The sequence below is a fragment of the Pholis gunnellus genome, assembly GCF_910591455.1.
Source record: "Pholis gunnellus genome assembly, chromosome: 14".
NCBI classification, from domain to species: domain Eukaryota; kingdom Metazoa; phylum Chordata; class Actinopteri; order Perciformes; family Pholidae; genus Pholis; species Pholis gunnellus.
In genome coordinates this window covers 20,378,893-20,392,809 of record NC_136541.1, presented here as the reverse complement: position 1 = coordinate 20,392,809, position 13,917 = coordinate 20,378,893, and the positions used below count along the sequence as shown (strand labels likewise).

At 43.0% G+C, this 13,917-nt stretch overlaps 1 protein-coding gene across 1 annotated transcript; it reads left to right on the top strand.

The window, feature by feature from the left end:
* The first annotated feature begins 1,564 nt into the window (after positions 1-1,564).
* Positions 1,565-13,453, top strand: LOC306705726 (protein Niban 1-like). Its single transcript, XM_079172555.1, is given in 15 exon segments — positions 1,565-1,690; positions 3,445-3,575; positions 3,757-3,894; positions 3,990-4,107; positions 5,025-5,186; positions 8,401-8,516; positions 8,616-8,720; positions 9,179-9,341; positions 9,493-9,668; positions 9,754-9,900; positions 9,998-10,108; positions 10,940-11,047; positions 11,136-11,247; positions 11,786-13,132; positions 13,135-13,453. Coding segments are annotated over 15 exon segments (3,078 nt in total). The 5' UTR covers positions 1,565-1,635; the 3' UTR covers positions 13,224-13,453.
* Positions 13,454-13,917: the final 464 nt, after the last annotated feature.

Below are 13,917 nucleotides of genomic sequence, written 5' to 3'. Positions count from 1 at the left end.
TATATTAATTAACACTAGTGGATGGAATGATGACTGCGACAATGGCAGAATTTGACATTTGGAAATGGTAAATGGACTGTACTTGTGTAACGCTTTTCTAGTCTTCCAACCACTCAAAGCGCTTTAACCCTACATGTCATTCACCCATTCACACCTGTAGCGTGAACGGGTCCTGCCCTCGTACCTAACACGGGGGTAACTCCGTTAGTAGTCCGACCAACCTTCGTGGGTTTTAGTGTCCTCACAGAAGTGTCAGAAAAATACCTTCAGCCTTTAATCTCAGCCCGTAGCCGAGTCGTAGCCAAGGCGGTGTCACTTTGAGTGTCCAATAAAGCATATATGTTTTTCTTCACTTTGTTTGCAGCCGATGACCCAAACTGGAATAAAAAACAATAATTGAATTACTTGCAGCACGTCCTTCCCTGGTAACATTGACGACATAGCAGCAGTTTTCTCTGATATATTAATTTGTGTACTCACATGGCGTTCTCTTTCCACATCCTTGAAGTAGTTGCCATCGTGAAGGCAGGTTGAGTGCATTCTCGTGTCACAGGTGAAGTGGCGACGACAACCCTTCACAATGTGACCTTGTTTCAAACTGCCGCAACAGTTTATTGTCCTCAGCATATGTACTTCTATCTTCCAGCTATACAGAAGGCACTAGCCATGTTCCTCTTGCTGTCCTTTACATTCCTTTTAGTCATAGCACAACTCAAAGAACCAAGAGCATAGATGGAGGCGACTGGGTTGCAGGCAACTTCTGCTTCCAATAATAGAAATACAACACAATGTTTGAAACTGGGAAACTCTTTACCATTGGTGCCTTTATAACCTGGTGGTTCCATCTGGCTGCTGACCAATCTGGCAGATTCTTCCAGCCCTTTACATGAGGCATAGCTGGCAGACGAGCATTTATGAAGTCTGCAAAGACCCTTAGTCCTTCAGCATCTTCAGAAAGTATTTTTGGCCAGCTTGATAACGTCTGTCTGAATGCATAGGAAGTCTGTTCATTGTTACACTGCCATGAACTGTTTGCGCTTGTTGAGTGACACCAGGGGACGCAGGCAACATGGCTGTGATAGATGGGTGTAGTATATATATATATATATATATATATATATATATATAAATAAATACTGTGAGTATTGCTGCAATGTAGTGGCAACAGATACAGAAAGCCATGGTCTCAAAGTAAACTATATAGAGGAGTCTGCAGTCTTTAACACATTCTCAAAGAAAAAAGCACAAAACAGCATGAAAAGCCCTGAGTCAGCAGTATGTTTACATAGACAGTTAATCACTCTTCCAGTTAGGAAGACTAGAACTATGGCAGCAGTTCTGATGGTAGATTAACACAGTTGCAGAATATAGATTCCGTGTTCACCAGCAGATGGCCCTACAAAGGAGGCTGTGACACGTGTGTGATGTTAGAGTTCGCTGCAGGTCTTAATGGTTCCGCCCAGCTCACCAACACTGACTCAGAGGAAATGAGCGGGCAAAAAGCTCTTGACACATTAGAGCAGCTCATTCAGTCATTCAGTTGACGTGTTGGTAGGTTTCCCGTGTAAACTGTGTGCACACATTGAGGCTGCTGAACTAAGCTTTTGACTCGAGAGGAAGGGAAAGAGAAGCATCATGGGAGCATCTTCCTCTGGCTTGTTGGATGAGGCTAAAACCAGCAACATCAAAGGTAAAGCTGGGAGATCTCTTCTCTTTGTTCCACGTTTCTAAAGTGTATTCTGCAACTTTGGACACTTCTTATTTGGGGGGGGGGGGGGGGGCACAACATAACAATTGATGTTGGTCTGTGTATCTGTGTATTATAGCTTTCAGCTAAGACATAGACAGGAAAATAAAAAGAATGGGCGGGGGTGTGACACGTTGCTCACATTAGCCACCAGCTAGCCTTTCTTTTCATTGAATTAAAACAATTTTAATTCAATGAAAATTATAATTTTAACTCAAAATTGTCTTTGACTGGACTTAAACAAACAAATTAATCAAATAATGATGTGCAATGAGAGTCGTCTCATCTCTATGTGTGCATTCCTAAACATGTTATCAGCACAGCAAAGTCACATCCGGTCACTAATCTCCTACAATGTAATTACTGCCATTACCAACCATTACATTATTATGGGTTGTCTGATCTGTGTGTGTGTGTGTGTGTGTGTGTGTGTGTGTGTGTGTGTGTGTGTGTGTGTGTGCGTGTGTGGGTGTGTGTGTAAGATCAAAGTCAGGCTACAGAGTGACCCAAACAATGTGTGATAGTGGCCATACACTGTAAACAAATGATTATGACTGATCTGCATTGAAATTACATATGATGAGATTTGGAGAGAAGTTGTTCTTTTCACATTCGGGGTGTGTGTGTGTGTGTGTGTGTGTGTGTGTGTGTGTGTGTGTGTGTGATGTAACTGCTATCTTCCTCTCACCAGATGTCCTCTATACTTCTAACTGAACTCATAGCAGCAGCAGTGGGACGATGACCTGTTTTAATCCATTATACCAGAATCACTAACTTAACGTATTTATTGCATCGGTGGATAACTGGTTTAATAAAGCTTTCTACGTGGTGGGATTGAATCAAAAGGTCTTCCTGGAGTGTTTGAGCGCCAGCTTTTGTCGGGCAGTGCCATCATGGTTAATACATTACCTCCTCTTGCTGCAGCGCAACCCGAGCCGATGCACTTTAACATCATCTATTTTTTGATACCTTCCTGATATTTGCTGGAGGATCTGATGACACTTGTTGCCGCAGTGCATGCAACACATCAGTGGGCTGAGCGGAGAGAATGTGCGGGTAGTGGTGGGCTTAAATAAAATCATGTGGTAATTAACTGCCTTTGTATTGGGAGGAAGTCATCTCAAGATAAAGTTATTCACTCTCCTTTGTGTTCCGTTTTGCTCTGACTTGTCTGTATTATCTGTAAATGAATCACAATCGTCTTGGGCAGCGCTCAGCACAGGACTTTAAAATAGATAGCGTTACAATACGCAGCCAATGGCGGACTTATATACCCACAGTCTACATCCTGCAAATCAGACAGGTCTCCACCAATGAGAGGAGGATCTGTCTCTTTAGCAGCTCAGTGATCCACTTTGTTGAGCAGCTAATGACTTTGAACTTGTCTGTCGTTTTGCGCTGAGCAAGTGGCGTTCAGTTGGTTTATCAGTACTATTGAAGACAAGAAACAAAAGGGAATGTCACATTACACATATGTTATTTCATTCTTTGTTCAAATACATATATTGATTTGTGCAGTTAAAATATATTCACTTTCCCCATTAAAGCTAAATCTACCACCTACAGTTCCTATCACCAATGCTTTCTTGCAATAAATGAATAAACAGAATATTCAGTTTTCAGATTGAAAGAATACTATTTTTTAAAGGGCAAAAAGAGGTAAATACAGTATGTGCATGTGTTGTGTGTGCATGCAGGACTTGTCAACAGTGCGTTCCAGAGCTTCAGTGTGTTTTACCAGCAGCAGTATTCAGCAGCCTACATCGGACACTTACACCGGGAGGTGGAGCCTAAAAAAGAGGGGAGGGGCCTATTGCTCACACAAAGGGTAAGAGCACCTGTCAATCTGTCCATAAACAACGCTCAACAATTGTCAATCAACACTGGTTTACTCTGTGTGTGTGTGTGTGTGTGTGTGTGTGTGTGTGTGTGTGTGTGTGTGTGTGTGTGTGTGTGTGTGTGTGTGTGTGTGTGTGTGCGTGTGTCTATGTGTGTGTGCGTGTGTGCAGCCTCAGCATGCTCCGGAGGAGGTGCTGTACCAAGGGAGCATGAAGTTCTCCTGCTGGGATGAGCAGGGAAAGAAATGCAGAGAGAGATACACCGTCCTGAGAAGAGATCACAAAGTGGAGATACATGAAAACATGGAGGTGACACTTTCACATAAACATAAAAATATGATATTCAGAATATACATGCTATGTACGCGACTGCTGGACATTGTTGTCTGTGTTTCCACCTGTAGACTTTTGGTCGTGGATGTGCTGCCAAGTTGGTCCTCCAGCCAGCAGGGGGCAGTGTGTTCACCACGGAGGAGGAGTCCAGGGCTCACCTGGAGCAGACCTGTGCTGGAATACTCAATGGTATTAACTTATTCCTGTTTTACAACATACATAGTGTTCAAAAATAGCTTTATTTTATTCTTTTTTGTTGTAGTTTTTGAATTTCTGGGGTTGAACATGGACACAAGAAACAATAACAGAGCAATACAAAGTGTCTCCTGGACTCCCCGACACTAGATCTTTCACCTCTCTCATCGCTTTGGTTCAAGGAATCACAGGCTGACCAGTTTGTTCAACAAGTTGCTGCCTGCTGTGTGCAGTTTACATGAATAACGGCAAAGTATTTATGATAATGAAACAGACACTGTTCAAGGATTAAAGACCATCGAAATGAAGTAAATAATGATCAATTCTGTCGCGGTGATATTATTGTTAATGTGAATATGTGTCCCAGAGTTCTGCAGGGGAAATGTGAAAGCTCGCAGCCCTTTAATTTATAACATCAATGCCAAATATCTACTGTTTACTACGGGTGTAAGAAAATATCGAAACACTTGAGAATTTATTCTCAAAACACTGCATTGATTTTTTTTATCAATTGTTTACAAAGTAGGGCTCTAATGTTGAATATTACAGATATCTTGTGCAGATAATTGGTTAAGTCAGAGAGAGAAGAACCACGTTTGAAAAAAACCCAAAACCAACTGAGTCCAAATGCTTCACGCAACAAAGAGCCCCAAGTCCTGTTTCAGGCCAACGCTGAATGTTTCTACTCTCCTCTTGAGCTATTTTCTCTTTTTTTGAGGACTTCTTAGAAAATGATGTAATTAAAAGCATGATTAAGAATCAGGTGTTGCTGTCACTGTTTTTATTTTGTTGAGCATGGTTCATGGTTCATGGTTCATGGTTCATGCTACTAATTCATGCGTCAGAGAAAAAACACAGTCACGCCCACATCTGTAACACTGTTCTGTGTTTGCGCCTATGTGTGTGTTTAGGAGTGAAGGAGGATTCTTCTTCGGTGGTATCGTCTCCAGATGTGCTTGCTGTGTATCTGCACCTCCCTTATATGGGCTACACCTGCTTCCTGTTCCAACAGGAAGAGGAACGAGATAACTTCCTGTCTGCTCTCGAGACCTGCATTAGACACTGCAACCTTGGTAAAATACACACTCACATGCACATTTTCTCTCTGCCCACTTTTACACTTAGTTCTTTATCTATTTTTGATATATGTAGCATATGTAAACTAAAAGAGACAAAAGGAAGTGATTTCATAATGGCAGACATCTTTTGCAAGTTGCAAAATGGTGGGGGGGGGGTGTAGTGCTGGATACATATGGCACTACACACATGGTATAATGTAAGACATAGCTGGAAATGAGGAATTACTCACATCTGGAAGAAAACAACACTTATATTTTTTCAGATTGATTAAATATATCAGATATGTCATATTTTATGACAAACTAGGTAAAAGTCATTGCTCCTGATTTATACATTCTGGTACAAGGCTTCTAATCAATCAAATAGGCCTCAACACTTTAACCCGCGTGTGAAGTCAGATGAGTTCCTATAACATCTAAACCTGCTGTAGCAGAGGGGTGCTGGTTGTGGTGGCAGTTGCCCTGGTGACAGATACAAATGTGCTTTGGACTTCCTGTGTGGTTAGCTATGATACAAAGCAAAAGCAGCCCCTTCACTTTGCATCATAAGGTTGCGAAAACACGGCATGCCATCCCCAGCAACTGAGATATTCTCAGCAGTAACAGGAAACAACACGCAGATAGCCAGCAGTGACTACCTACTTTAGACACTTGCAGGAATTACAATACCAAAAAATGGTACTATAGGTATAAAATGGTAAAAAACAATTATATGTTACTCTCTTTTTCCCAAAACACTCCCTTATTACTTTCTTGGAACATTAATTGTTTGATTTGATGAACTGAAGACAAGACTTCCTGTGGAGCCATTCTGTTTTGCCTGACCAGGTAAAAGATAAAAGTAAATGTTCTCATCCAAGATCACCCAAGTTAGTTTCTAAAATGTACATATAAAAAACATATTTTTTTATAAACAATGAGTAGAACTATGGGCAATGTCTCTGCAGTTCCCCTCACCTCTGAAGAGCTTTTTAGCATCTTTCACCAAATTGACCCTTCCTAAGCCCCGCCCCTTTTCGCTGTGTGCTCCAATAACTGCTGAGCAAGCGTGGAACCTGAAAGAACCGTGTCCAACGTTCCCCTTTCCAATACTCAGATATGATAACATTACAAACTGAGTCACACTACACTGGTGGGATCATCGTCCCAGACACATTACGTTGTACACAGTTGCTAATCTTACGTTAGCTAATATTAGCACTAGCTGGCTCGTTTTTCAAGCTTGTCTGACCTAGCAACAGTGACTAAGGATGAGCGGGCTTTGGATCCGCCAGTTGTTGTTTCTTAATGACCCAAAACCTTCCTGTTCTGATTCGGTCTTAACGCTGTCATCAACTTAGTTAACAGCGGTAGCATACTGCTATTTTCCCATGACACTACCTTCCCCGCACCAAATAGCCTGCTAACAAGGCTAGCGACCAGCTGGTTAACATAGGTGAGCGTTTGCGTGCATACATCCCTCTCTCGTGTTGGTGGAGACGAAAACAGAGCAAGAAGGAGATTTAATATTTGACACAGCAAGGTGCTCAGACCCATTAGTCCTGGGATAAGCTCAGGCTCAAGGCAAATCAGATTTGTTTCCCAAATCAGATCTTAAAGCAAGACTGTCCGCACTGTTATTTGCAAGTGAGCCGATCAGATTTTTGTGTCCATACATCACCAACCTATCTGGATGGGTTGCTGCGGTAGCTACGCAGGCTTTAGTTAAAGTTAAAGTACCTGCAGATGATTTATTTCGACGTCTGTCCATGAACTGTTGTCCTCCTCCATAGCGCTCTGCTAGTAGCAGGATCTTGCTCAGCAGTGTCTGGATTGAGACACATCTGCAGAATTCCAGGTGGAATTGCATTGCAAACCATCTCCAAATGTGGTTTGGATCCGATTTGCAACTTTGTTTTTTCTAACATCAATCTGGATACAATCTGGATGTGCCGAAAAACGGATTTGGGTTGGTATTATGAACAATGCCTGAATGCATGCTAATGTTGCTTAATGTCTGCTGGATGTCTAAAAAAGCAATTGTTTGCTAAGATATGAACACCTTTATAAGGGGATAGCATGTCAAACATGTGATGTTCAGCTTGGGAGTTCTGCCCCCAAGTGGCCAAGAAAAACAGATAAATGCAGCTTTAGGTGTGCAAAACGTTGGATATCACAATCAGCAGCTTACTTACTGTTAGTACACAGGGAGAGCAGCTGTAGGCCTATTACATCATTATTGTGTTTAAAATGTATTATACTTTGTAAATTTGACCCATTAATTAAGTCCCCCAAAATAAATGGGAAAGGGATTCATGTCACCACATTGGCTGAATACGTGTGCGTGTGTGTGTGTGTGTAACCCTGACTGTTAGGGTTAGTTCAAACGAAGGCAAGCATAATTAAAAATTAGTAGTGGGAAGATCTACATTTCAGTTTTCTACTTCTAACAGTGTTGCTGGTGTACACGTTAAAAAATGTCATCACCTCTCATCACATGTCAGTTGAGCAATCATTTGATGCTGCGGGCTTCAGTTTTTAGCAGCACTAGTTTGATTCATACTGATGGTGTTAATGATGGTGTTAAGGGAAGTATACTCAGCATTAGTGGAGCTTTCTGTTCCTCAAATTTCCTGCATCAACTTGGTGAAAAAAGAATGCTCAAAAGCCTTATGGGGAACAAGACCACAGAATAAATAATAATAAGATAATACATAGAAAAAACAGAACATAAGAATGTTGAAAATTAAAGATGTGAAACTTAATGCCACCGATCACAGCAAAACTAGAACTAATAACTAAAGACTGAACAGTAGATCATCATCACAGTTACAGCGTAAGGAGTCAGTAAAAATGCGTGTAATTTCCTAAAATATCTGGTCACTGTAGTTTCTATCAAACGTGAACGGGAGTAAATAGCGCATTAGCTGGGGACTATTTTTAGCGGCGGATTAATACACATTCGGTGCTCTAGTAAGTATTTGGGGGAGCAGAACAATGTATTTGGAATTGAGTTCAAATAAACTACAGTGTGTGTTCTCAGTAATAAATAAAGATGTCACCAAGGGCAACAGTGTGACTCATTGATGTGTTTTTAGTAGTTTTTAGAAGACCGTGGAGCTTTAAGGTACAGAGGAAGAACATATAACAAGCTCTGATACACAAAAGTGAAAAGGATGATTTGATTTGAACCAAACTCCTCGTTAACATAACCGAGTCCTTCCTGCAGACCCCTGGTGTGATTCCTCCTACGAGAGCCAGGCGTATGTCCGAGCCCTCCGACTCTACCGACAGGACAAAGGATGCTATGAGTCCTGGGAAATGCTGCAGGGCACCGAGGAGCAAGTCAGCAAACACACACACACAAAGACACACACACTTCAGCTTTCTGTTTGTCCGCGGTTGTTCGTCCACTTGCTTATCAAATTGTGTTTGTGTGTGCAGGTGCTGGCCTTCCAGGTGATGGAGGAAGTGTTGTCATGGTTACAGAGTCAGATTCAGTCCAGAGTGAAGGGCAAGAAGCCTGAACGGATACGACAGTGGCTGGCAGTGAGTTCAACTAATGCACCAACACAACACAGGTTGAGAGCGTGGATGTATGAAGAGAACTGGATACAGTGTTGGAGGCGGGGCTCAGTGGTGCATGAAGCAAAACAAAGTTTGACTTCTGAGTATAAAATTCAGATGAAATTACCCGGATCTTGCGTCGGTTCAGTCATTAGTGCATTTTACAACGTTCAGGCCCTAACGATTTGAATAAGGGCTGCACATTCAGCTGCCTGCAAGAGGGCCACAGAAAGCACTGCATGCTTTCAGTGCAATGCAGCTTTAACGCTTTAAGTCTGAAACATATCTTTCCTCCAAGTTCTGATTGTGATCTTATAACTCTGACTTCTCAGAAAGATGCATCACTTGTCAGAGTTTAGATATTAATCTCAGAACTTTTTTTCCATGCAGCTTTCAGCAGTAGAAACACTACTATCTTTTACCTTATATTTACTGTGTAGACAGTGCAGGCAAGCTACATGTTGGTGCTGGAACAACTCACTGCAAGTCTGGAGGCTCTGAGGGAGGAGTGTCGTCAGACAGCAACAGCCAATCAGGCACCGATCAGATCCAACCTGGACCAGATAATATCTTCTCACTGCTTCCTGGAGGAGAAGGTCAAAGGTACCAAAGTGAACCCCTTCAGTTAGAAAAACACATCATCTGATGTTTTTGACGCGCAAACAGTGCTTTTTAACGCAATATCTGGTGCTACAATCAGAGTTTCCTGTCTAATGACACCCAGTTTAAGTGAACATGTGTGTTTGTGTTTCAGCGTGTATACTTGAAGAAGCAGAGAGAGTCTGCAGCGAGTCTGTAGCACCCTACATGTCCTCCATCCTTGAAGCGCTTACAGAAAACATAAGCGCTGGGATTCAGGGGATGCAACACACACTGCACACGCAGATGGACTTCACACACACAAATGGAGGAACGGAGGAGACGAAGAAGGTGAGAGAGACCTCTGAGTGTGCATTTTATTCGTATTTACATTTTTATTTGAGCTCATGATTGTGGTTTTGCACATGCTCTGCAGGCCTTGTCCCCGCTGCGCTCCATCAGTCTCGGTCCGTGCTACAGGCAGGTGGAGAACCTGACGGAGAAACTTAAAGACTTGAAACAGCGGTTTGGATTGAGCAGCACTCAGAGACTGGTTCACTCTGTGCACCTGGAGATGGAGAAGGTATGGAGCAGTGTCGGAGGCATAAGTGTAACATTCAATACAACTAAACGCGTTTGTGTCACAGAGAAACGCGGCGTTTGTCCTTTGTGTCTTCCAGCTGTTGGACAACGCCGTGCACACCTTAGAGCTCTTCCTCCAGTCATCAGCCAGACTGCAGCCTTCTCAAATCCCTGTCAAGATGGAGAGAGCCAAAGAACGAGTCCTGAAGGTAAAAAAAACATGACAAGATAGAATATCAAATGAATTATGTGGCAAGAAATGATTTTTCAGCAAAAGAAATGTCATGCACCTCTTTGTGACAAAATAAATGTGTGAGCTACATCATTGTTTTCTGCAAATGGATAATTGTTTAGGATCAATGATATACAGAAAAAGTGTTGTTTTAGAAATGATAATGAATATACAGGTAAATAAAAAGAAAAGATTCTACTTTTCGTACTCCACAGAAATCCTATATACTGTACAGGCACCTGGTGTATACGCACCTGTATGTGCAATGCAGTGCAATGTGCAAGTGTATTCTGTCACGATAGGGTGATAATTTCTTATGTTTGCAAAAGATATTTCAAATGGCGATACAAGCAGCGAAACAGCTGCAACGCTGCTCCGCCGACTCCATCCGTAGGCTGTGAACACTTTAGCTTTACGTTAGCAGACTGCTCGTTCATACCGTCTCACTTCTTGCTTTCTATACTACTGTTAGCTGACATTTCTTTTGCATGTTAAAAGAACAAAATTAACCTAAAAGTGGTCAGAAGTGGTCACTTCACTTCACTTTGATGAGGTGAAGTGATGATATGTTGCAGTGGTGCAGGAATGAGTCCTAAAACCGTTTTTTTAAAATGAGTTCTTTGGATAGATGCCCTAAATAAGGTCTGTAATTAACACACGCTTAAAAGATTTTAACGATTTGTTACATATCATACTTGGGAATTCTGAAGCTTCTACGCGTCTTAATAAAGGCGGTCGCTAGCAAGTGGCTAATTGAGACGACTAAATGCCATCACCATCATGTGTGTGTGTGTGTGTGTGAGAGCAGCAGCTGGACTATGACAGCAGAGTTGTCCAGAGGAGGCTCTACCAGGAAGCTCTACTAGAGATCACTCTGCCTGCTCTCACCAGGAAGATGGACAGCAAGTGGATCAGTGTAGGTCAAAGACACTGCAGCTCGTACACATTACAGTGTTAACGTTCATACTCACTCTCATTGATTCTACGTGCGTTGTTCTGTGCAGGAGCTGCAGCAGTTTGAGCAGTACATTTTCTCAGACTACAGCAGTTTCATTCTGGTTCATAATGTCTACGATGATGTACTGAGGAAGATGCTCAGTAAGGAGATAGAGACAGGTAAAAAGACACCCACACATATATCTGTATATCTTTATTACAGTGTATTTTCTTCTTCTTTTTATGTTGCAATATTCTTTGTTTCTGCATTGATTCAATTTCACCAAGAAGATTAGTGGAGTGGGCTGGGTTTCATCTCTTAGCCCCTTGCCCACTTTTTGGCATTTTTCTAAAGTTTGCAGTGGTGGAGTTCGGCTCAGACCTGAGGGTGAAGTTAAGTTCTCTGCAGAGTCCAACAATGATCTAAATGCTGTTTTCCCCCAATTACAGGAATTTAGTTCAAGCAAAGAACTGCCCTGTATTTAAGTCAGTATTCATCTTGCCTAAAACACTGTGACACAATCAGGCATAAAAACCTCCCCACGTGTGATTTGTGTGTAATTGTAGAACGTTAACGCTTCGGGTCAAAAAGAGCCACAAATACCTTGAAAGTACATGACCTTTGTGTCATTGATGGTGCAGCTCTGTCCTGTAGGCCACGTTTCTGAAGATAAAGATCAATGTTAAATGGAACATACCTGTCTTCCCCTCTCCTCAGCGGTCCAGGATGCAGCCAGCAAGAAGAGCAACAGGCTCATGTTGGACACTTCAGATCTGACCTTTAGTCGGTACAGTCTGCTGGGGGAGACGCCACCTCGCTCTACACCAGGCAGCCCCGCCATTGCCACTCGAGACTCCTCCTCCTCCTCCTCAGTGGCGCCGCCAGGTGACGATAAAGAACCTGCTCCTGTGGGGGAGGAGGGAGGTCAGACGGTCACAGCTGAGGTATGCCCTCGAAGTGACCCAGATGTTAAAGGCGATGTCAAATCTGAACACAGTATCGCTCAAAGCTGCGCCCAGAGAGCGGCGCTTCCGTCTCCTGTCATCGTTGTGACACAAGAGTTTGATGAATCTGCAGCCGAGGAGGATTATTGCCTCGAGGAACCACAAGGAGAAGTTCGGCTTGGAACCGACACACCATCGACAACAGCTGAGCCTACGGACGAAGCCACAACTGACTCTGATGCGGCTGTTACAAATCAAGTCGGTGCACTCGATGCACCTGCTAACCAAGAGTCCACTAATCCCGTCCCAGACTCTCCCGACCTCTCCATGTCCACTCTGTCCTCACCGCAGGCCACAGATGTCCCAACTGAATGTGCTCAAAGTGATCAATCGTCGACGCCTGAAAATTCTGCCACATCTGACCTCTCAGCCTCAGACAGAGTAACAGAAGACACAACTGTCCAGCATCCCTGCCCCTCATCGTCACAGCCACCTGGGACACATAGGCCGACGAAAATCAGCCTCGGGTCACTAAGCGAGGTGATCGGTTGCAACTCCGCAGCGCCTTCTATAACGCAGACGATGCCACAGCACCCCGCTGACAGAGCGGTCTACCTGACGGGAGAAATAAAGGACAACTGGGAGGTGGAGAGGGTAAAAGAAGAGAACCAGACAGAGGCAGTGGAGGAGAAAGAGGTACATGAGAGAATCAAAGAAGGGAAAGAAGAGACACAGGAAGGAGAAGGGAAAGAAGGGGACATCAGTGAAGGGCAGATGGAAGGTGTAGCCCAATCAGGAGGTGAAGGTTGCCAACTCTCTGAATCACCAGCAGAGAGCGCCACTGCCTTAACCACTGAGCAGAGAGAGCGTGAAGACGAGGTAGATGATGAAGAGGAAGATAGTGAGCTTGAGCCTATGAAAGGAAAAGAAGATGATGAGGAGGAAGGAAAGGAGACAGAGGATCATGCAGAAAAAGTAGGAAAGAAGGAAAAAGAGGAGGAGGCTCTCCAAAGCCCTCAGCCAATGGATGCGCAGCCAGAGAGTGCTGCTGAGCTGCCATTGGACAGCGTGGCGATCATCAGAGAACTTGTGTTTGAGATTACTGAAGTGGAGACGGTCGTCGGCCCCTGTCCCAACAGCAGCCACACAGCCTGACAGACACGATAGACCGGGTCTCCTACTTCACAGTTTCTCATGAAATGGTCCAGTGAGGTGACAAAATCCAGAGAAGAGAGAGAAGGTTAACTCGTTCTGTTATTAGGCTACTGCATCACATTTATCCTACTACATGAAGAAGAAGAAACCGTTGTTTTTACATACTTTAATAAGCATTTTTGTTTTATGAAAGGTACAAATTGTTCGGTCTTCTCATGTTTACATTTGCTGATTTCATTTTTCTGCTAACACTGACATAAATAAAACGACCCAATAAAGGCTTAAAAACACCCAAAGCTGCTTTCACTGATTTGTTGGCCATTTGGCCAAAACTAACCTACTATGGCATTATAAAGTTGCAGGTATGTTAAAACTTCATGAGATTGTCATATACATACAGGTATTTACATGAATGTTGACATCTGCATTTAACCCATCCTAAGCATTTAGGAGCAGGAGGCTGCTGTGAAGAACCCACGGAGCATTTTGGGGTTCAGTGTCTCACTCAAGGACACTTTGACATGCGGGCAGTGGGAGCGAGGGTTCAAACGACTGATTGTAAGTCGCTTTGGATAAAAGCGTCTGCTAAATGACTATAATGTAATGTAATGAACCACCAACCTTATGGTTAAGGATTAACTGCACACTTAAACATGTTCAAGCTGAAAAAGTAAATGAAATGACTGTACTGGGATGAAATACACAGCTGGTATTAAAATTGATACTTCTTTCCAAATTTGTAAAGCCTTC